The sequence below is a fragment of the Perca fluviatilis genome, chromosome 17 (assembly GCF_010015445.1).
Source record: "Perca fluviatilis chromosome 17, GENO_Pfluv_1.0, whole genome shotgun sequence".
NCBI classification, from domain to species: Eukaryota; Metazoa; Chordata; class Actinopteri; order Perciformes; family Percidae; genus Perca; species Perca fluviatilis.
The window spans coordinates 9734455-9759291 of record NC_053128.1 but is presented as its reverse complement, the minus strand read 5'-3'; the positions used below and the strand labels follow the sequence as shown (position 1 = coordinate 9759291).

The 24837-nt window shown below is 39.9% G+C and overlaps 1 protein-coding gene across 1 annotated transcript in view; it reads left to right on the top strand.

The window, feature by feature from the left end:
• arrdc1b (arrestin domain containing 1b) overlaps positions 1-24837 on the top strand; it is a 43726-nt gene extending 18889 nt beyond the window's left edge. Inside the window, exons 2-8 of the mRNA XM_039780201.1 lie at positions 3639-3749; positions 11032-11082; positions 17557-17711; positions 18971-19153; positions 19661-19837; positions 20544-21000; positions 21959-24837. Coding sequence (XP_039636135.1) covers positions 3639-3749; positions 11032-11082; positions 17557-17711; positions 18971-19153; positions 19661-19837; positions 20544-21000; positions 21959-22023 — 1199 coding nt within the window. The 3' untranslated portion in view covers positions 22024-24837. The remainder of the gene's footprint in view (positions 1-3638; positions 3750-11031; positions 11083-17556; positions 17712-18970; positions 19154-19660; positions 19838-20543; positions 21001-21958) is intronic.

Here is a 24837-nt window from a genome sequence, read left to right as displayed (position 1 = left end):
TTGAAATCCTGCCTTGATATTATTTTTGGAAAGCACACAAAAGATATCATAATTACTGGTGTTCTGTTAATTATGTCGAATCTTTCTGTCTGTAGCTGATGGAAGTGAATAGACGTAACTATACATGTTATTCTCACTAAAGTCTCCGTAATTAGCATGGAAGGGGCGAAGGGAAAGTCTTGGATATTCACAGGAATAAGAACAGAGATGATCTCTGCAAAAATGAAAAAATCCCATGAGGTTATATTAGATCCAGGCAAAAGACTCCGGTTTAAGTTAAGGTTTTGGACTTCTACTTCCCTAATGGCGTCCGTGGTGAAACGTGACGACGAATCTTTATGTCTGCATCCGCGTCTCGTCAAACGCATCACCACCACTCCTGGTCCATCTGGCTCCATGTGCCGGTGGAGAGGTCGGCCCATTATTTAGCTGCAGACAGCCAGTCTCTCTGCCAAAGCAACCCATCTCTTATGACACAACTATTCACTATTCAGCCGTGCTGCAGCCGCTCTTCCTGCTGCTGCTGTTGCTGCCGGGGATATTAACAGATTACCCCTACGCTGACCTTTCATGGGCTGAGCTCATCACTTTTCCAGCTGTAAACAATATCTTGTCACAGTAAGGGCTCCCTTTTCTGTCATTTTTGTCCTCTTCACACTTGTGCTGTTGCTTCTGTGTAGTGTGATGATGACTCCAGAGAGCTCACAGGGAATGTTAATGTGGAGTTTAAAGGTATTATTCTCCTAAACATGTGAGGCAGATGGCAGGAGGAGCAGATTGCAGGGTTTGGTTAATGACCAAATAAATGGACGTTAGTCTGCGTGGCTGAAGGCCACCGTTGTGTTTAGTGTTTTGTGTTGAGCTGCAGATTTTGGGTTTGGTTTTTACCGGCAGCAGAGGTCCCCTCCCTTGTCCCCCAAACTGTGCCAACAGTCGTGCCGGTGTAGAGAGCCCAGCCATCTGCCACTTTGAGGTGTGTGTGTGTGTGCGTGCGTGCGTGGCGTGCGTGCATGATGCCAGCACAGGATCTTGCGTGGGTGTGAGCCTATGATTGGTCACACACAGTCTGAGGTATGATACTTTTTAACTTGGTTGCAGACGTGATGTTCCCCTCAAGATGAATTTGAAAGGTGTCCTTTTAACTTTTCATCTTGCACCACCACCAGGTAGAAAATGCTAACGCACTAAAATGAGATGGTGAACATTATTATGCAAATCACCTCTACTAAACCTAAGGGAAAGAATGAAGGTGACACATTCGGATGTCACATAAAAAAAAACTAAAAACAAAAACATTTGGAACGATACTGAGCCCCATCTATCTGACTGTCTGACTGTCTGCTTATCAGAATACAGACATAATACTGGGCTGGGCCATCTTTCTCTTTAATCCTCTGGCTTCTGTCAGTGTGTGTGTGTGCGTGTGCGTGTGTGTGTGCGCGTGTGCGTTTTATCAGAGAGATTTCATTTCCTCACAGACGGATCAAGGGATAGAGAGAGGAGGGGTGATATACACAGAGCGCGAGAGAGCGAGGCTGTGCTCACTTCAGTTCTTTTCCTTGCTGGGGAACTGTTGATGTGTGTCACCAGTGCTAGTGTGAACCTTTTGAAGGCTATTGTGTCGACAAAAACTGATGTTATCTTCTTGATCTCTGAATCAAGCGTGAGAAGAGGGTAACATAATTTCCTGTACTCTAAGCAGCTGCACTGGAAAGCATGTTGCTTAACTTCACCAGCTCTCCTGTGTTAACCTCATCCACTGGCATAAAAAAAAGAAAAAATATCTTCAAATGCATTTACGTCACATTAAAAGCAACATTCAACCGCCTTGGCTGGTAGGCTTTTGTGGAGAAGAGCAACAACAACCAAATATGATGTAATATTGTTAGTTTGACACAAACAATTGTTTCATGTATTGTGGCGGGCCGACTTCAACAGGCTGGGAAACACAGAATTCAGGTTCCAAAAAAAATGTGTGTGTGTGTGTGTGTGTGTGTGTGTGTGTGTGTGTGTGTGTGTGTGTGTGTGTGTGTGTGTGTGTGTGTGTGTGTGTGTGTGTGTGTGTGTGTGTGTGTGTGTGTGTGTGTGTGTGTGTGTGTGTGTGTGTGTGTGTGTGTGTGTGTTTGTGTGTGTGTGTTTTGTCATTCTTCTGTATTATGAGTAATCTTGACTAGGGCTGCACGATATGAGGAAAATAAGCAATAAGCGATGGACTTTTTTCACAGTAGACATTTTGTCTTGTCATAGTAGGAAAATCACAACTGAAATTGATAACCTTAACGATGGCTCAGTTCCATCAAGTGTCCCAGTAAGCTATTTCAGTGAGTCAGCATGTACAATACCAGGGTCTCTCCTAAGTGGAATGCAGCCATCATTAATGGTTTTGAATACACCTGTGCCTTTCCTACTATATGTCAACATGTCTGCCGTGAAAAATTATCTATAACGTTGAATATCGTGATGACGCTATTACTTGCGATAAATAAACTGATATTAAAGTGTACTCAGTTCTGCATTTCTGCTGCTTTCTGTTTTCTGCTAAAATACAACTGCTTGCTAGTTGAATTTCAAACAAATGAAAGGAAATCATTTCCAACATTCTTTTATTGGACAAATTGAACATTGAAGTTGATATAAAAGACACCACTAAAAAAGAATGAATTTTTTTTAAGCACAGTTTTCTGCTGATATTTTCTTTCAACTAACGCTAACTTTTGCGATATGTGTTTATCGGGCAAGTTGATGTCGTAGTGGCGATTAAAGAAGCAATAGATTATGCAGCATAAGACCTCAGCTTTTTCTAACCTGTTGCATCATCACAAACCTCATCTCCCTCATCGCCCCAGTGAAACGCAGGTGTGGTGTGACTCTGCAGGTGACAAACCATCAGTGCTATGATCCAAACTAGTAACCTCTTTAGTTTCACATCAGCTCCCTCCTCCTCTCTTCCATCTGTCAACAGAAACACCATTCACAGCCTGTTGTGATTATTAACCACTACAGCGAGATGCACGTGACCAGCACCAAGGGCCCATAATGATTAAGTGAGGCGTCCCTCTTTGTGAGTCATTCTCATGCTAATCAGTGTGTGCAGCCGGAAAAAGTGCTTTAGTGTTGCTTTTAAGTAAAAAATAAATAAAAAGCAGCTTGTTTATTGCTGAGGCCATATGGATTAATAATGTAATAACAAGAACTTATAACAAGAACTTATTTCACCAGTAAATTGCTGTTAAACGACAAAAACAACCACCAGATGGGAAAAGTAACTTTTGAATGCACCACGAGACTTTTTTTCTCTTTCGAAATAAAATGAGTGTGAATAATGATTCTCATTGAAGTGTTCCCAGGATCGCTAAGGGAAATTATTGTTTAATGTTTTTAGGTCAAATGCTCAAGAGTCAGAAATAACAAAGCCGGATTGGGATATTTACAAGACACTTTACTTTACCACAGCGGACAGTTTGACAAAAAGAATCCGAGTGACAGTTTACAGTATATGGCAAGTTTCCAAAAGGTGTTTACATGAAGAATTTTTGCCAGATGAAACAAGACATTTTGGCAAAAGAAAAAAACAACAACCAGTAAACGCATAAAGGACCAGACTGTAGAGTGACTCATTTTCTCTCCTCTTTCCACAGCCATCAAGGTGAACTGTCAGGGCTCATGTGGGATCTCCAACAAAATGAAAGACACCTCGTGGGCTCTGGAGGAGCAGTACTTCAACAGCACGCTGTCTGTTGCTGACAAAGGTGATGACAGATAGATAGATAGATAGATAGATAGATAGATAGATAGATAGATAGATAGATAGATAGATTTTGATTGATCCCAAAAAAAAGAAAAAAAAAAAAAAAAAAAAGAAAAAAAAAAAAAAAAAAAAGAAAAAAAAAAAAAAAAAAAAAAAAAAAAAAAAATAAAAAAAAAAAAAAAAAAAAAAAAAAAAAAAAAAAAAAAAAATTTTTTTTTAACCCCAAAATGGGGAAATTACAGTGTTTACAGCAGCAAAATATCAGGCACACCGCACACATACAGAATATACATGAAATAATAGGATACATGAAACAATAATAGGATAGAATACAAGAACAAATATGTATTTAAAATATATATACAAGTTGGGGAATAAAAATGTACAACTACTTAAGTGCAACTTGCACAATAGGTTTATCTACATCTTTATCAATAGTTGATAGTTAAACAGTTGTGATTGTGATGTCTATGAGTCTTATCGAACACTCAGTGTTGAAGTGTTAAAAAGTTTGATTTGCCTGTGGTAGGAATGATTTCTTGTAGCGGTCCGTGCGACATCGAAGCTGTCGGAGCCTCTTAGAGAAGGTGCTCCTCTGTTGGACCAGTGTGTGGGGGACAGGGGAGAGGGTGGTCGGGGATATCCATGATAGATAACGGCTTGTTCAGTGACCTCCTCTTCACCACAGCTTCAAATGTGTCCTGTTTGCAGCCAATAACGGAGCCAGCCTTCCTGATCAGAAAAAAAATTGATAATGTCTTGGTTTTTCTGCTGGTTGTCCTCATCTAAACACACAGGTGCATGAATGGTGACCTTTATGTGCAGGCGTTTACATTTTTATTCTGAGAAGCACACCAATATGTTTTACATGTTTTGCCCATTTGGTGCACAAACAACTTCTAACAGCAACAGGCACTCGTCTAACTTTCCATGCAGCTGTTGATCTTCGTTCATATTTGTGCACACTGTGGACAATCATGAAGACTTGCTACTTCGTAGATAACCCATCTGATGTGTACTACAGTGAATAGAAACCAGTGGCTGCCTGGAATTCAAGGAAAACTGTTCTAAGCATGAAAAAAAAACACTGGTATGGTCCTTTTAAGAGCAAAGCACATGCACCTGCAGATTCTCAACTGACATGTATTATGAAACAAACTGTTTCATCACTCTCCTCTGAGAGCACTGAAACTTCCCTGTCATAACAACACTGTATGAAGTGATTGAAGCCTTTCTGCCTCCCCCCCCCTTATTTGTTTTATAGAAAATCTGCTTCAACAGGCTTAATGTCACAATGGCGGCAGCAGGTTTTTGCAGCCGTGTAGCGAGGAGTTAAAGCCTCAATCAGTCAGAGTAGCAGTCCCTTGAAGTGATGTTCCAGCCTGCCTGTTGGCATGCTGCCTCTCTGAGGTGAGAGGTGTTTGGCAGTGCGTGTTTGGCACATGTCTCCCCCACCCTGCCCTGCTGCACTGACGCGCGGCTCACTCGCGGAAACGAGAGCTTAAAGGACCTTTTTGTTGTGAGCGTCATCTTCCATCTTTTGTATTTGTTGCTGATGCCGCCCACAGACAGAAGGGGAAATGTGCCACGCATGCATGAAATGTGTTGTAAATGCAAATCACACTGTGGGACTTAAAGTCATTGGAGCATGTAATCCATGCTGGTTAAAACACCAAGAAGCAGTTCAGTGTTTAACTCACAGCCAGGTCTGTGTGCTTCAACACGTGATAATGCATTTATTCAAGTAGTGTAATTGTAAGTAGAATGTTGTATTGCTTGTGCTTGTTTCATGCTTGTTTTGTGCTTGGAACATTTATGACAGCTATACTTTCTAGTTAAGTTGCAAAATATAAATGTACATACAAAACATAACGCAATATTATAGATTAAACTACAGCAACAGCATATAAAGTACATCAAATTAGCTTGATCAGATACAACATTTAAAATACAGTTTTAATGATCCAATAATATAATATGCAGTATATGAAATATAGTGATCTAGGGCTGGGCAATATGGAGAAAATCAAATATCACAATATTTTTGACCAAATACCTCGATATCGATACTGCAATGATATTGTAGTGTTGACTATTGGTGCTTTCACAAAATATTTACACAATGAGATTTTAGATAAATAATCATCAGTAATGTAGATATAATGACGAAGTGGGTGAAGGGAAATAACAGTTACAACAGTCTGGTAAGTTCAGAAAATTAAATAACTTTAATGTAATGCAGCCTTTAAAACCAGGAAAAGACACCACTTATGCCATATTAGGATATCCAAAATCTAAGTCGATATCTAGTCTCATATCACAATATCGATACAATATCAATATATTGCCCGGCTCTATAGTGATCACACAAATCCAACAGTGGTACACAGAATAAATGGGCTGAAAGCAACACATAGTCGGCACAAATGTTCACCAATTGTCTCATTTTCCTACAAACGAAAATATATATATATATATATATATGAAATGGTGAAAGTGAGAAAAGGCTTTTTGTGATTTGAATGAACTGACCCTCTAATCCCAAATTTGATTTATGACAAACTAAAAGGTATCGGTTAATTCCACTTGTTTAGAGTGTAACTGCTCCGTGTCAACATTGTGCTGCCCCATTTTAAGATAAACTAGCAGGGAGTTGCACCTGTTGAAACACAAATAATATATTTTTTTATGTTTATAGAGGAGACCTTTTATCAGGTCAGATTTCCTGTTGCAATTTATGGGAGATTCGTCCCTTTTTTCTGCTTATACTATAAGTTTCTGATGCTGAAACTGCAGATATTTTGCATTATAAAATAGTATTTATATTAAAGTATTTAGTGTAGTGTTATATTTGTTACAGATTAAAACCTGAGGTTCTCCCTTCTTTCTGTTCTAACATTCTTATTATGAACTTGAACTTGTTGATTTGAACGTGTCATGATTCCAACAATGCATATTATTGTACCAATGGACGTTAGTTTGCCCCAGTTGAACCGGGAAGTGAAAATTGGGCTTCAAAGCAGGCTCAGATTACTCAGACTGAACCATCAAACAGGCATAAACATGAACACACCCTTCCCACACAGTAACATGCACACCAGTTAGCATACTACTGCATGAGCTGAAAAGGTCTTGTGCTATTTACAAAAGAAAAACAAATGCATTATCTGCAGAGTGCCAAATGGTTGGTAGATAAGTAGATTAAATTTGGCCGGCCTGTAGCCTACACTCTTCTGTGTCATCAGGGGACGCTTAACTTAGCACATCTTTAACAATGTATATAGTTTTACACTTTTCATGTTTTAATTATTCAAGCAATGACTCAAACATGTTTTCTTGGTAGCTGTAGATAGAGAACATGGTCCTAAATGAGGTGATGTAAGAACTTGCGAACATAAGAACTTTCACAGGGTTTCCTTTGTTCTGTCAGTGGGTTTCCTTAAAAGCTACCTAGCAGATCAGCAACCTCAGTCTATGTGGCGGTACTGCACCTTAACGCTGGTGGCCAGCCCCCCATAAAGTAAAACAAAGAAGTCAGTCAGACAGCACAGATGGCAGAGAGTGAATCCCAATTTAACCCATGAGTATTAATAAATATAGTAAACTTACAGCAACTCAATGTAAAAAAAAAAAAAGTAATATTTAAAGGACACTATTACTGAATTATGAGTAACAGAAAACCCTTGTATCGAACCTCAACACTTTTTCTGGTACAGACCTAATTGTGTTCAGAGTATTCAAATTTGTTAAGTGAAAGCGGGCAGAGTCAGTCTGGTCAGATTTTCTGTCTTGTGGACTTTAATGGATAGTAAGACAGTTTTAGACCATTTTATTTAGGCAACGTTGTTATTATACAGCTGCCTGTGTGTAGACAACATTTAACATGAGGATTTTGTTTTCTTTTGTAAAATTAAAAAAGGTAGATTTACCTATTCACATTTTAATATTTGTACAGGAACTATTCTGTATACTATAAATTCAGTGCTAGTCTGAGAAATTGTAAAGTGAATCAAACTGTGGGGGAAAAAAAGAATCTCTATCCATGAGTTTATAAAACTTTGTGGTGTGCAAAAACTTTGCGGTAATAAATATAAGAAATAAAATAAAACAAAATAAATGCCACATTTTTGCACGCATGTACACACAGAGTATAGTGTAAAACTCCAGGCACTCCACACTCCAAACAGAGAAAGACATAAATAATTCATTACACACCATCCCTCTGTGCTCCCCCTTTATCTCTGCCATATTTCCGTATCTCATTCTCTTCCGAAAATGGGCTGCTCTCCCCCCAAGGGCTGAGCGGCACAGGGAGAGCGAGACAGGAAGGGTGACTGAAGACCACTACACACACACACACACACAGACACACACCCGTCTACACAAAGCAAGCGACGCTCACTTTGGCTGACTGATAATGTGGTATGCCACAGATGCTTGGCGGTTGGAAGAGTGAAGACCAGTGATCCGCTCTTCATCCTGTCACTGTTCTCAGTTTAGGACCTTCAGGAATGAAGGATCTCCCTCCCACTGCTGCAGTTGGGTTGTGGTTAAACCGACAGCTTTATATTTATGCTTGAGACGGACTCACTGTAGCATTTCCTGTCTTATCATATTTTTTTGTTTTTTCGCTGATGATACTTTACACATCTCTGCACAATGTTTTTTTTTTTTTTTGTCATGTTTGAAAATGAATTAAATCACCAGAATTGCACATTTTGAAGTGAAGCCATTGCAACATTGTTTTCTTTCAGTTTACTAAATGAGAACAGACTTTCAAAAACACTATCAACTACAAGGTCTTACATTATGTCACCATGTGTTATATTTAGACAACGAGCAGAAACACGTATGTTGGGTTAGTGCTCCTGTCAGTGTCCCCTGACCAAAAGGCACTGGCAAGAAGAACTGGAGTTATCCCCCACTGTTCTACTGTATAAGATGGGTTAAATGCACAGGACTCGTTTTGTTTCTCAGTGTGTGCTTAGAAAGGACAATAAAGGCACCTTTGACCATTAACATTATTGTAACTGTTGGTTTGAAATAGCAAATAAACAATAAAAAAAACAAATACTTCCATGTCTACACTAATGTTTATGTTATGTTAGTTTATGTTTCAGGGATGTGTTTTTAGTAATTTGCATCCTCACATACAGTATGCAATATGATTTTTGTAATTTATTTTTTTAAGAACTTTTTAGAACATTCCCTGACATTGGAGCTGAGAAAAACAATTAAATAAATAGAAATAAAAAATAAGTATTGATATGAAAACATAGAACTGTGAAATATACTGTACGTAAATACATACTCGGTTATACATACTGTATGTACATAAAATGAATACAAATAAATACATCATAATTAAATAACTACTAAATTAAATGAAGCAAAACGAGTTAGAATTTCCCCAAATGTTGGCATTTGCAGTGGAGCAGGTTCATTTACATAGAAACCTCATCAATATGATTTTTAATCAGCATTGATCAGAACCTGGAAGTTGCAGTTAGACTTAAGCAATACGTCGCCCTCAAAATGATCATTTCTATATCAATGACTCGCCCTGTGTTACGGAGACAATTAGTTTAGAAGTGAAGTGATAGATGGATTCTTAGTTCACCATGGAGACATGCAAGAAAAACATTTCTTTTCTTCAACAATTCAGGGTAACACAGGGTGAGTAAGTAATATACAAATTATCAATTTGAGAGTGAGGTATTCCTTTACAGTCTTTATAGATCTTTCTTGTAGATTGCCCTGTCCCCCCAGTGTCAGTCTTTTCTAGTCATTATTGCTGTAGGTAGAATGGGTTTGAATTGTCTGTGATTGATATGGTTAGTTGGATACTCAAAATTGTTTAGGTTTAGTATGCTAAAGTTAGGTATCTCAGCTTTTTCTATACAATATATGATCTAATATACCCCTTTCAATTGTTTTCCTTCATCTTGATTTTCTGCCTGTACCCGTGTTAGCTAGGCTCTCTACAGTTGAGTATATAAAGTAGCTGAGGCCTGCAACGGCGTTGGTTTACTGTATTACTGCCTCCTCAAGCAGTAAACACAATGCAAATGATCACGCACACAGTCTGAGCACTAACGGAAGAAGTTGTGCCCGTCCCTAATGAGGTGAGACATGTTGCTGTCTGGGAGAATTTAATTGGGTTGCCAGCTCATCTAGAGAATTAATAAGCTGACTCTCTCAAGGTGCTAGCAGTATGACAGGGATGGAAAGGCCCTTATGCTCTTATCACTTTAACTGAGCTTGTGATGTAAACAAGTATGAGAAAATTGTACTTAACGGAGTTTTTTTTTTTTATTATTATTATTCCAAAACACCTCTTCATATTTCAGGAGCACTTCCTGTTGAGATCCTCAGAATGCCACATGTGCTTCTGAAAACACAGCAAGGTCTGCACCAGTTGACCCTGTGCTGTCTGATGACATCAGTAATACAGAGTTTGCAGTCTGATATAGTTGCACTTCAGCAAGTTTTTTTTGGTTTTTGTTTCTAGTGTTCATACCGCTGTTTTTCTTTGCATGAGATTCTGAATACATTTTGTCTACATCTAGCATAAGGCAGTTGATGGGCTATATGTTCCTTATTGTTAAATAATTGAAAAGAAAACCTACAATGAACTGATGCTACTAATAAGTATTGTCTGTATATCCAAAGCCTGATATCTTAATAGTTTTACGTCTTCAGTAGGAACCAGTGGGCTTGGGCCTGAGTGCCACATACGGAGTAGACAGTTTTTTTTTTTTTACCATAAGATTCATAACATTAACATTTTATCTATAGGGGCAGACTTGGCCCAAAGATGCTGACCCATAGATGTTGTTTCAGAGCAGAAGAATGCACTCAGTCTTGGGTCGATCACTGCTGGCCCCACTGTGCTTCTAAATCATTGATTAACTTTGCTGAGAAGTTCTCCAACTTTGCCAGCTACACATGTTGGCCGACACAAGGCCAACAGTTCATCACTTCCTCCAACGCCGGCTGATTGGTTTCTGTTGCTAGTTTTGTTCACAACGGAAAACCTCTCTGCTCTCCTGTCTTTAAACAACAAAGCCTGTTTGTCTCAGAAACTCCGTCACACTGGGAAGTAGCTGATCCCCACAGGACACCTGATGTTTACTAAGGGATATGTGAAGTCGAAATAAAGACAATCATACACACAAACACTCATAATAATCACTATACATTCACCAATGAATGTCATTTGCATTTCTTCTTCTTTTCTGCCCGTCTACTGTGTAACTGATAAGCCTTCCCTTTTTTTGCAGGAACCCTGGCTGCGGGCGAACACAGTTTCCCCTTCCAGTTTCTCATTCCAGGTAAGTGTGGGATTAACCCCTTTGACCCGTTTAACCTCATTCCTCCATGTCGAGGGCACGCCTTCAGTTCCTGTGATAGTTTTTCAGGTCCAGACGACGTCAGTAAAATGAGCGTGCAGGTATGATAACATCTGATAAGTTTTTCTAGTACGTGAACTTACAAAGTGTTCAGCCCTAAGCCCTTTGTCTCCGACACAAAGCAGACACACACAGATCTGTGATAGCAATGGTGTGTAAAGGCTCATTACGTAGTTAATGCTTAAAAGACTTGTCAGGAACATGCCAATTGTGTGCCTCAGCGTGATATTGCATCTTTATTACCCGTGCCACTTGTTCACAAACACATAAGTTGATTTTTAACCGCTGGTCGAGAAATGACAACACCACGATAACGCAAAGATCAGCTGGACATACATGGCACCTGTGAAGGCACACACAGTGCAGTATCTGTCTAGTATCTTACACTCTCTCAGGCGTGGGCGGAAGCACAAGGGGGGGGTTGTATTATTTTTAGTTCCCTGTTGTGCAGTCAGTGTTTAATTGGTCTTCATGCCCCCCTGCTTCGCCCTCCCTGCCTTTCAGGCCCTCAGACTGGAGAGCATCAGCAGAGGGCATGTTAACTAGAATGTAGCGAGAAGTGGCTCATTGGAGAGTCAAGTGTCTCCTGCTGCCCCCTGCTGGTACAGCAAACAGATATGCTCTTATATGTCTTCAAAATAGACTTGGCAGCAAATGAAGTGATTAGGTAGAATGAGCCAACCTGACTTTTAACACTGGATTTAGAGAGGCGGCGATGATAATGAGGTTTTTTATTCTCTTTGAGAGATATTCATGTGTAGATATGAAAACGCGTCAGCATCAAAACACATAGAAAATACATATGTACGATGATAGAAAGTCATGGCGATTAAAAAAATATCAATGAAGTGTGGTAGTTCATTAAAGAAAAGCCAAAATGTCATCTTGTAAAGGTTGCGCTATCTTGGAATGACAAGTCTGTTTTGTTGTACGCAAGTATAATAACAACAAAGTTGAATTGAAGAAATGTTAAAAGGATGGCATAAATCATGGCCAAGCCTAGCTGACATGAAAGAAGAATTAACCAAACCACACCAGTTGATTGAAACGCGCCTAATTAGCATTTCCAGTGACATTTCAAATGTTTGCTTAAAAATCGCTTGACCATTTCTTTTCTTTTTTTTGCCAGTTGACTAACAAGCTTTATAGTATTTATCCTTATGCAGCAGAGTTTTTTTTTTAAATAGTTTTTATTAGTATATTGGTACAAGTTCAAAGTCTGTACAAATCACCATTTTTTCCATTTGTTTTTTCATTTTCCCATCGATCCACCAACCCACCCCCCTCTGAAATGCCCAACAAAAATTTGCATGACAATTTAATGGAAACGGGGCTGTTGTTTCCATTAAATTGTTCTATATGTTTTGACTGATGAAGGTGTTTAAGGACTAAAAGTAGAACCTTTCACATTGGTAACATGCACTCAGTTGTCCGTTTATTTGTTACACCTAGCTAAAACTAATGGTCTAATACAACAGCCCTGCAATACATTCGTCCTTCATGAGGAAAATCTGTAAAATGAGCAAAAATGGTGAAGGTTGTCAGGAAAGGGAGAAGATCAGTAGAAATGGTTTTAGTGGCAAAGGATATGGTGGGGTCATCCTGCTGATGCTCACAAGTAGGTAGTTAGGAGAAGGAGCCTTGAGCAATGTCAGTGTCTTTTAACAACAGCTCGACAGGGAAGGACTAACAGAATTTCCTCTGACAAGCCCAACTCCTTATCTAAAGTCGAGGCATCAGGTGGCGTTCAAGCCGGATCATTTCTCAAAGAGGGAACAAAGACATTTAAAGAGAGGAGGAAGGCGTAGGCTGAGATAAGCTCCGTACAAGGACACGTAGAGGGATAAACCGGGTTGAATAAAAATGGTGGATGGCCTCATTCCAAAGGGACACAAGATACAATTGAGAAAGAGGAAATAGAACAAAATAGATGAAAAGGTGATTTGAACTGTTATCCTTTGAAGATGAGCATGTAAGCATCCTTGTTTTCATCCAATAAAACGGAATAACCAGTGAGAAGCTGATGATCAAATTCCATAGCAGAAGACGAGGCAAATATCCTCCTGTCTCACTGTTGGTTTCTGAAATGAAACTGTCAACTGTGATACATTTCAAAACATCAACACTGAGCTGGGAGGAAGGAATTGGCTGCTACACTCAAATCAGGGGGCATGCTGTCAGACAAAGAGTGTGTGAAATGTGTGCTGCTTCTCCCGACAAGCCAGACCTCCTGAAATCAAATAGTGTTATCTCCAAACGAGATTCCTTCTCACAACCAGTGTATCTCCACATTTAGAAGATGAACCCTTCTCTACTTGATCTGTACTCCTCTGACAAGATCTAAATTCAGGAAAAAAGGTTACTTTGACATTTGGTGATTTGCAGATTATAGGTCAAGCTTAAAACTGAGCTAAATTTCGGATAAAGACTAAAATATTTCTTAGGCCTCACATAACTGTTGTTTCAACTTTATAATTAGGAACTGATACATATTCTAATATAGTCATTGGAATGTTGTTGAGATGATGTTGATATGTAACGTATATATCCAGATAAGACTAACATTCAGCCATGCTAGCAACTCTGTTAGACTGTATTCAGTCACAGGGGTAGTCTGGCTATCACCAGACCAAGCTCAATCTTTTAAAGTGGCCATATCATGCTCATTTTCAGGTTCATAATTGTATTTAGAGGTTGTACCAGAATAGGTTTACATGGTTTCGTTTTCAAAAAACACCATATTTTTGTTGTACTGCATATTGCTGCAGCTCCTCTTTTTACCCTGTGTCAGGTCTCTGTTTTAGCTACAGAGTGAGACCTTGCAACTTCTGTAACATCTTTGTTGTCAGTCGCACATGCGCAGTAGCTAGCTGTTTCTGCAACTTTGGCCTGTACAAGGCAGGATTAGCTGGGAGACTTCTTCTAAATGAGGGCGCACTTCCAACTTTGAATACCTGCAGAATAGGGACATGTAAGTAGTTCTGTACAATTTATTTTGTAGATTAGGGTGAATTTGTGTGTGTTGTAGCAGTGTTTTGCCATTGAGAACGAGCTAGCATGCTAACGGTTAGCCCCCTAGGCCCCTCGTCTCGGCTAGTGACGTAGAAAGCCGTGCAGATTTTGACCAGCTCACCCAGAGGCTGAAGGCAGGACACATTCAGAAACTCGTATCTCACTCAAAACAGCATGGATGTTTTTTTGTTTTTTTTAAGTTTGTATGCGTGTGGAAGCACCAGAGACACAAAATAACACCCCAAATCCCAGAAAAAGTGATTTTCTTTTCATAATATGGGCACTTTAAGATTGAACATTAGTCTGGGGCGTCTGCTCTGTATTTTCTACTGCAAGAGGCGTGATCAACGGGCATAGTTCAAATGACTCTGTACGCAATTGGATAGTCCTTCAACCAATCAGACCAACGATCCGGGTGAGCACAACCAACGGTGACATGATTGCAACAATGGTTCATCGTGTTAAACCCTCTCTTAATACATCCATGGTTAAACCCGCCAATAGCGTGCCAGGTGGATAAGCCAGTTTGTCATTGGTCCCCGCAGATTTGTAATGGAAGCAGAATAGATAAATGTACAGATTTCCAGCCTGAGCTGCAGGGTGAAATCAAAATCGCCGGCAGATCGGGCTGGGATTACCCAGTCTAGCACAGGGGTGCTTTCAGCTAAATGCTAATATCAGCATGCTCACATGGACAGTGCTAACATGCTGATGTTAAGCAGGTACTGTACAATATTAGCCATGTTCGCCTGGCTGTATTTAGTGATAAACCAAAGTGTTGGACTAATTGATAATTCAAGGGGTCACCAAAGAGATGACAACTCATCCTGAGGAGGAATAGAAATGCCTGTACCAAATTTCATGGCAATCCATCCAAGAGTTGTCCAGACATTCCAGACCAAACAACACAAATGTGAACATCTTGGTGGCAATAGAGGAAATGCCATGGGATCACCAAAGTCATTAGGAGTCAGCCTCTGGGACCATGAATGACGTTCACAGCCGCCCCAGTTTTAACATAGGTGCCAAAATCTCTTTTGTGAGATGCAAATCAACAAGTGCTTATTATGTTCCTAGCAGTGTTGTATAAAGTACTAAAAAGCAATACTTGAGTAAAAGTACAAGTATCGTACTAGAAAAAGACTTTTGTAGAAGTGAAAGTTATCTTTTAGAATATTAATTAAGTAAAAGTCTTAAAGTATCTGATATATACTGTACTAAAGTATTTTTTTTTTTTTATAGCAAGCGGTTAGAACTTTTATTTTTAACTTTATTGTGGCTTTCTTATAGTAAAGCATATTCAGGGTTCCAATATCTTCTTAATCTCACTAATCAAATCAAAATCACATTCTTTTCTAGGACTTTTCAGGCACAATTCTCTTAAGTTAAAAAGAACAAACAGCATATTTTTAGAGCTGACATCAATGTACAGAAACATTTCTTGCAAATACGGCCACGGGTGTATGACGTTATCTTCACCACTACCCTGTTCACCGAGTTCACCACTGTCGTTGGGGTGGTCGTCTACGATAACGGGAGGTCCTCCAGTAGGTGCTCGTGCTTCCATGGCGGTTTCAGTTGTGCGTCCTCCTCCTTCAGCAACAAACAAGCGCTGAAATAGAGCGCGCGGCGCGTGCGTAATGCAATCTAGGAGCAGTGATTCGCCAAACCTCCCTTATTGCAGTCACACACATTTCTTCTAATTTTATTTTTTAGTAACGAGTAACGAAGATGCTTAGTTGAAATATAACTGAGTAAAAGTATACATTTTATCTAGGAAATGTAGTGGAGTAAAAGTGAAAGTTGACATAAATTTAAATGGCGAAGTAAAGTACAGATACGTGAAATTTCTACTTAAGTACAGTAACGAAGTATTTGTACTCCGTTACATTACAACACTGGTTCCTAGATACACAAGTCTAGCCTGAAACAAAAATGTTGAGGGGGATGCTTGTTGAAATCAAGTTAGCACCTTGAAGTACAGCTCATGTACTTCAAGCATGATGAACCGCAGCTCAAAAAGTCAGAGGAATGTATTTGTGTGAGCTCAAAGGATCAAGTCAGGCGATGCAATCTCCGGCCACTTTCAGCAGCCAACGAGCAGCTCAGTCTGGTGTGTCTCCAGGGAAAGTTAGGGGTGCTTCAGGCTGTTCTTGCTACCAAACTGTCTGCAACAAAACAACAACACATCTGGTTCATTCCTGCTGACAGCAGCAGCAGCCACTGGTCTCGTTGGTATTACCATCTGAATAAGGATCAGTGGAAAAAGGAACACTTGTAGTGAGAGTGAGAGAGAGTGGCTCAGCGTTTATTTTGACAACCCATTAATCACCTTTTTGTAGATGCTGTTTGTGAAATTTAAATGCAGATTGTTTGTACGGATCACAAAACCAGAAGAGGTTTTGAATCTAATGTTTTTTAAATCTTTCCTCTGGCTGTGAACATCTCTCTCCTGTCTGTCTGTCTGTCTATCTGTCTGGCTGCTTCCTCCCCAAATAGTTATTTTTAATCTCACTCGCCTTAAATTTCCTGTCCTCCAGCCATTTCCCTCCCTGTTTCCTGCCCTTTTCTCAAGTCACAAGAACAATCAGTGTCCTTTTTCCATTCAGGACGAAAGTGCAGGAATCCGTCTAAAAGGCTCCTCACATCTTGTGACAGCTCTGATAGAGGCCTGCATGGATAAGGACACAGATTTCAGCCCTGTACTCCTCCCTACACGTAACAATAATATAAAAGGAAATTATTTAAATTTTAGCCTGATTAATCCTGCTTTATCAGGCATTGCATTATTTGTGTGTGTGTGTGTGTGTGTGTGTGTGTGTGTGTGTGTGTGTGTGTGTGTGTGTGTGTGTGTGTGTGTGTGTGTGTGTGTGTGTGTGTGTGTGTGTGTGTGTGTGTGTGTGTGTGTGTGTGTGTGTGTGTGTATCAAACCTTTTCTCTTTGTTTTTTCCTTTTTCTCCTTTTAATTTGTTTTTTATTATTATTTCTTTTTTTGCTTAAATATACATTGAGATATGGACTTGACCTTTGAACTTGAATTTCTTTTCCTTATATAATAGTTTTTACAATATATTGTATGCACATGCACGGCTGTAATAACATCTGTCTGTATGTTAGTTGTGTTTCACAATTCAATTCTATGCAAAAATGCAGATTTCACATTTAAAAGTGATACCTTTGCGTGGCCGGTTAGCTCAGTTGGTAGAGCGGGTGCACATATATAGAGGTTTGTTCCTCGATACAGAGGGTCCAGGGTTCGTTTTAAAAAAAAAAAAGTGATACCTTTGATTATAACATCAAACGAATGGGTAGGTTGCCCCAAAATATCAGTTACTGTTCTCGGTGTTAAAGTCTGTATTGTCTTTTTCCCAATCCCCTCTTCAGTCACTCCCCCGACTTCCTTTGAGGGACCCTTTGGGAAGATTAGTTACCGTGTGAGGGTGGCCATTGACACGCCTCGCTTCTCTAAGGACTACAAAGCCCAGAGGCCCTTCTACATACTCAACCTGCTCAACCTCAATGAGGTGCCTGAAATTGAAGTAAGTGCTTGCTGCACACATTTCTCTACTTTTTAATTATTTATTTTTTTTGCTCATTTTATTCCTTCACAAACTTTAATGTTGCTGTTCCCTCCATTTGAAAAAGTTTTGGATATATTGGAGAAACGGAAGAAGAGACTCTGAAACACTGTAATGGATCTCTTTATTTGATCAGCCTCTTGGTCGAGGCTTATTTAATTTAAAGGCAGAGCAGGATCTAATAAATTTTTTCCTCTACTCCCCTGCATTATTTTATTAGCAATTATTATTATATATATTATTAACTCTATTATTATTATTATTATTATTATTATTATTATTATTAACTACAGTGGTGCTCATAAGTTTATGAACCCATGCTAAAGTTGACTAAAAAGAGGAATAAAAAAAAATCATCTTTTGGAAATTGATCTTAATGCCTTCATTGAAAAAATGAGGGAAAATCCAACCTTTAAGGACACCAATTTTCTTTGTGAAAGAATAATGTATCGTAAATAAATAAATGTTCTTCCTTAAAATACAGGGGGCATAAGTAAGTACACCCCTGTGTTAAATTCCCATAGAGGCAGGCAGATTTTTATTTTTAAAGGCCAGTTATTTCATGGATCCAGGATACTATGCATCCTGATAAAGTTCCCTTGGCCTTTGGAATTAAAATAGCCCACATCATGACATACCCTTCACCATACCTAGAGATTGGCATGGTTTTATTTCGGTTAGCCTAATAGCTGGTTTGATTTGCATTGAGAGATGATCTTATTGAAAGTACCCCATCCCAATCTCTAGGTATGGTGAACGGTATGTGATGATGTGGGGCTATTTTAATTCCAAAGGCCAAGGGAACTTTATCAGGATGCATAGTATCCTGGATCCATGAAATAACTGGCCTTTAAAAATACAAATCTGCCTGCCTCCATGGGAATTTAACACAGGGGTGTACTTACTTATGGCCCCTGTATTTTAAGGAAGAACATTTATTTATTTGCGATACATTATTAATTCACAAAGAACATTGGTGTCCTTAAAGGTTGGATTTTTCCTCTTTTTTTTTTTTTTTTTTTTAGTCAACTTTAGCATGGGTTCATAAACTTATGAGCACCACTGTATATCATTCACTCTCTTCCCGTCATGCATGTCAGAGTTTCCTGAAACTCTGGAACCAAGCGTGAGTAGATTCTTAGCAAAGCATCGGCTAATGAGGCTTCTTAATTACTAACAACGCACGAGCCCACGTTTATCCTGCGACTCCGTCTCCGCAGCTTCCGAGTTACGCTGTGACCACTAAGAAGTTCAGCTACCTCCTGGTGAAGACGGGGACCCTGATGCTGAAGGCTCACAGTGACCTGAGGGGTTACATCCCGGGGCAGGTCATCAAGTTAGCCACTGAGATCCACAACAAGTCTGGGAAGGACACAGGATGTGTGTTGGCCAGTCTCATACAGGTAGATCATTAGTAGTAGAGTATTAATTATGTTTTTGTTTTTTCTTTCACCACCACACCTTTCTCTGAGGCTAACGTTTTTCTGCAGTGAGTCATCTTTGAAAATAAGATTTTGTTTCACAAAGGTTTAATTGGTTTTATAATGTAGGTGTTGAGGACAGAAGAAAAAAAAACTAAAGAAAATAGATTATAAAAAATCAATCAAGGAAAAAAAAGAGAAATGAGAAACAAATCTGTATGTTTTTAGTCTTTGCCCTATCCCAAATACAATTTAGTATGAGCACAGCCAGTGTGCACTGCCCCCCTGAAATTTCCATCCTAGGGATGTATTATAAATCTCTGCTGGGACTCCCAAAAGCTTCAAAAACATAAGCTCAAAATCATAGCACTAATCCTTTCATGTGGGTGCACATCAAATCTCTCTGTACCTCAAGGTAACAGGAATATTCCAATTCCAATAAGTTAGAGGTGGTTGAAGTCACTATAGCATCTTTTTATTTCCCACCAGAAAGTGACCTATAAGACCAAGCGGCCTGTGTTCGACCTGCGGACCATCGCAGAGGTGGAGGGAGCCGGAGTAAAGGCGGGAAAACATGCCGAGTGGAGAGAGCAGATCATCGTCCCTCCTCTCCCTCAGTCTGCGCTGGCCGGCTGCAGCCTCATAGACATCGACTACTTTATTCAGGTCAGTGTGAGCGCGTGTGTGTGCTCATGATAATAAAGGAACATGTCATCCAGTGCAACGGTGTGGATCACTAATGTGTTTTTAGTAGTTTTGGGGAAACATTGGAGCTCTTTGGAACAGAGGAATATGATATATCTGGCTCTAGCTACACAGATAATACATCATTAATGTGTTTTTAGTAGTTTCCATTGACTGTGCAATCAATTCTTTGTTGGTTTTGGTGTTTTTTATTGGCAATAAGAAACCTGGAATATCACCAGTCTTATGCTTTTAAGTCAGTTGCACATTGAAATTTTGATTACAGAAACTTCTACCCAGATTAAAAAAAAAAAAAAGATCGCTTTCAACCACTGTTAACGTCCTGTTTCTGTTCACAGTAGATGAGGTTCTCACAGCTCAGAAAATCTCCTGGTAATTTAAAGTGAGAAATGAAAATATGAAGAAATGCAAATAAACTGCAGAGTCCCTTGAGCAACAATAAATGATCAAACTGCAAAGTGGATGGGTTCCAAATTGTATATTTGACCTCAGATTTTTTTTTTTTTTTTTTTTTTTTTTTTTTTTTTTTTTTTTTTTTTAAAAAAAAAAAAAAAAAAAAAAACCAAATTTTTTTTTTTTTTTTTTAATGAATGAGCTTGAACTGTACTGCAGTATACATTTCAAATCTAATTGAGGCCTCCCTTCATAAATCCTGTTTGTGTTACAGGTGTCCCTGAAATCTCCCGACGCGGTCGTCACTTTGCCCATCTACATTGGGAACATCGCTGTGAACTTGTCTCCGTCGAGGGCCATGCCGTCCACTCCAGAGCACGCCATTGCGCCCACAGCGGCAGGCGTGACGCCCAGTGCCCCGCCGGCGGAGGAGGAGCCAGAGGAGGGGCTGTGTGCCGGGGGCGTGGCCAGTGAGGATATTCCAACCAAGAGTCACTCTCAGCAGGATCCCTCGTGTCAGCCTGTCACCATGTCCCCCAGCGCGTTCAGCCACGCGCCCGGCGCAGCCCTTCCTCCCAGCCACAGGCGGCCCGACGCGTCCGCTCCCCTGTTCTGCGTGTCCACCGGGGCCACCATACCTTTCTTCACCGAGGGAGGAAACGCGACTCCTATCCCCACTTCCTGTTCTCTCATCCTCCCTCCAGAGTACAGCAGCTGGGACTACCCTCATGGTTAGTTCTCCAGAAAGTCTTTTCACACTGGCACACAGACAAACACATGCACAGATGCACACAGGGACGCACAAGGTACCAGTTTTGGTATAATGGCCAATCAAATATTCATAGTTTGTTATATCTATCGCTTTAAAATATCCTTTTATGTTTTGTGTGTGAACTCTTGCAATAGTGTTGTCCTTCTTATAGGTAAACCTTAATTAGACAAACACAAGTAATCTCCTGGGTCAAGTCATATATAAACAATCGCACTTGAGAGCCGTGCGTGGGTACGTTTGATAAAAGTAAAAAAAACAATTGAGGTACCTGCGAATTCTGCCAAATTCTAAAAAGGTGCTTACTACTCATGCGAAGGTCCTGACAATGCCAAAGCTGTGTCTTCCTTAGTTTGTATTGTTTAAAAAAGAAATCCGATAAAAGCCGGGCCACTTAATTATAGAACAGTCATTGTTCATGTTATTACTAACAGCTTTGCTTTTCCTACTATGACACGTCAAAATGTCTGCTGTGGATAAGGCCTATACTCTTTGTAGAAGAGTTCAAAATGCACTGTCCAGCACAGTTATATGTTGTATTTTATTACAATACATGTCATTTATCCAAAGCAACTTACAATTGCTATATATCAGAGGTAACGCGCATCTGGATCAACTAGGGGTTAAGTGTCTTGCTCAGGGACACATTGGTTGATGTATCGCAGTGGGAATCGAACCCAGATCTCCCGCACCAAAGGCATGTGTCATAGCCACTGCACCATCACCACCATTGTTAAAGAGTATGGCCAGAAAACCCCAGGAACATGTTGGAGCATTTCAGATAGACTGATGAAAGAAACTCTATATGACAAAATCCGCTGACGTACAGAGAGCTACTTTACTAGTAACTAGTGGAACAGAGGCTTAGGGAAGGGGTCATCTATATTACTGACTGTTTTTGTTGCCTTTGTGTGTTACAGAGCCCCCACCCAGTTACGAGGAAAGCTGCAGTAGCGCCGACTCCAGTTTCAACAGCAGACAGTAGAGAAGAAGCAGGTGATGAAGCATCATGGCCACGCCCACCCACACCTGTTTGCATTCGCCTCTCGACAAATCAGGACAGCGACATGCCTCCACCCCCCAGAAAAACCCCAAAGATTGTTTCTTTGTCCTTGAATAATTTAAAAAAAGGGATCGTATCTTATATTGAATATAAGTTTTTTTTTTTTTTTTTTCACCCCCGTGTCCCATCAGGGTTGGGTCAGACAGAACGGGGGAACATCACTGTGCCTAAAAGGAGTATTTTGGATCCTCATACAGCATTTAGAATATTCAGTGATTGGGCGTGGTTCTTTCATGGGGCGGAGTAAAATCTGTCATGTTTTTATTTTATTTAAATTTTTTTCAATGACTCTTTGCATCTGTGATGCCTTGAAAATGATTTTGGCCTACTGAAGGCTCATGTTTGACATCGATCAAACGTTGGGCCTTTTTTGTAGTCTTGTTCCAATTGTGCACTTGTTATCGTGGTCCACCGCTGTCTGTCTGCGTCAGCTGTGTCTCAGTTGTCCTCATCGTCAGCAGGGCAGAGCTGTCTTCATGCTGGAGAACGTTTTGCCAGAAAATTGGGGTTGGACTAGTTAAAACCACAGTGTGTAGGATTTTTCCGTCTTTTATAGCATCGCAGATTTATTCCGATGGCTAAAGTCTGTGTTTGAGGAAACCTTAGCCAACCCCAGTGAAAATGACTGAAGTCTGTGTCTGTACTGGCATACATCACTGTCTGCTACCGCGTCTTATTTTATAATAAGACTACAAGTTGGCAGTCAGAAATCGTTAAAATCCTACACATAGGGGGTTTAAAGACAAATCATGTCACAGAAACACCTCTCAGTTGTATAACTCAAAACAAAGGTAGCAAAAAAATACTGTAGTTTATAAAAAATAAATCCAGTCACACTAAAATCTGTATGTTTTTAAACATTGTTTTTATCGATATGACCAATTGGAATATATACTTTTTTTTTTGTGGCCAAGATAATTTATGTTGACAAACTGGAATGCATTTTGAAAACGTGTCTCACCTGTGTACCGCCACCGCATGTTGGCTCATGTAGCCAAGAGGTTTTGCCTTGACACCAGTTTTGTATTCAGCAGACCGTTTATATCTGCAGATGAGGCTCCTTTCTCCTGCAGCGGCATACGAGGACTGCGGTACTGACGCGGTCTTTCTCTGCCCTCTTGTGGTCATCACAAGTTTCTCTCTACTCCTCTTGATCCTGGAGCAACACAACCAGCCATGCAAACTGGAACACTACACTGAGGCTCTGCTTCTGTGATGCACCGACTGAGGTCTGCTGTGCTGTGCAAATGTACATCTCGTTTTTTTGAGCAGAACCGACAGATTTGAGGTGTGAGATGCGTGTCGTTGCGAGACGTGATGCAAGTCGTTTAGCGTCATTGTTTCCGTCTGAATGAGATTGTGTGTTGGTTCCTCTCCCGTCTTTTGCCTTAACCTTCTGTTAGTGTTACATTAGTGAGATGAGAATCCTCTGAAACTTCAGGTGGTGCAGATGATAAACATACTGTACATGTGCACTTTTCACTTTTTTTTTTTATTTGCATGGATATGTGTGTGTGTGTGTGTGTGTGTGTGTGTGTGTGTGAGTGTGTGGTGTGTGTGTGTGTGTGAGAGAGAGAGAGAGAGAGAGATAGAACTTGGACAAGTTCACATGAGGTCTGTTTTCACTCAAACTCAACAATTTGAAATAGATTTTTGATTCAGCACCTGTGCAGGTAAATGATCTGTTAAAGACATTTCTCTTTGCCTGTGTACAAGGGCTGGGTGATAATTCTACATTTTTACCTGTCGGCATAATCAATGCCATTCAGGAGGACTGTTGTATCAGATTTTGCATACGTCGGTCATATTTTTCTTATCTTGATGACCTTAAATATCTTTATGTATGTGATTAGAATGACTTCAACCATTTCGCCCGGCCCTACTGTGTTTTCAAAGCATTTTTCTGTGGTAAACTAACACCACTGAAAATCTAAAGCACAACTGCTATCCTGAATGTGCGTGTGACTTTTGATGTGCTTGTCTTATTTTACAACATGTAAGTACAATCTCCAAGTCCATTCTGTGAATTGAGAATGGAAAAAAAAAAAAAAAAATCCAAGTGCTGATGTTGGCTCCTGACTGCAGATTGTGTTCCCACGTTACCAGGATTTTGTATTTTATTTTGTGAGACACATCAGCTCAGAAATTTCCACCGAAATCTGGTTCTACATTATTGTGAATGCATGCCTTAAACAATCTAGATTCCCACCCCCTCATCCAGGAGCTTGTGATGGACCTTCTTCTTCTCTGTCAGGGAGGACATCAGGACCTACTCTCTTCCTGTTTTGTCTCCTGTGGACTGTGCTAAGTGTACTTGATGTATACAAATGTAGCGTTTTAAAAACCGCAAGGACGCTGGACCTGTTGAACTTGTTTTTAGAAAATATGTGCAATTTGTTTTATCTCCAAGAATGCAGCAGCAGCAGCAGCAACAACTCCCTGAAGTCATTTCAAACTGCCTTTATCGATCCTGATTCTGTTTAATTCTTTGCCACCAAAAGGTACTATAGCTTTATGAAGCCCCACTTGTTCTGTGTGTTGTTTTGTTTTTTCACTTTCCCCCCTCACATATTGATGAGTGGTGTCTGGTTTTGTATTTTTCTACGTAAACTGTTTACAGGTGCAGTATGCAGATACTAATAGTAGCACCTCAATCAGTCAATGTAATATTTCAACATACAGTGCGAATCTAAGTTGTACAGTACAGAATAACAATAAAAAAATATATGACATGCT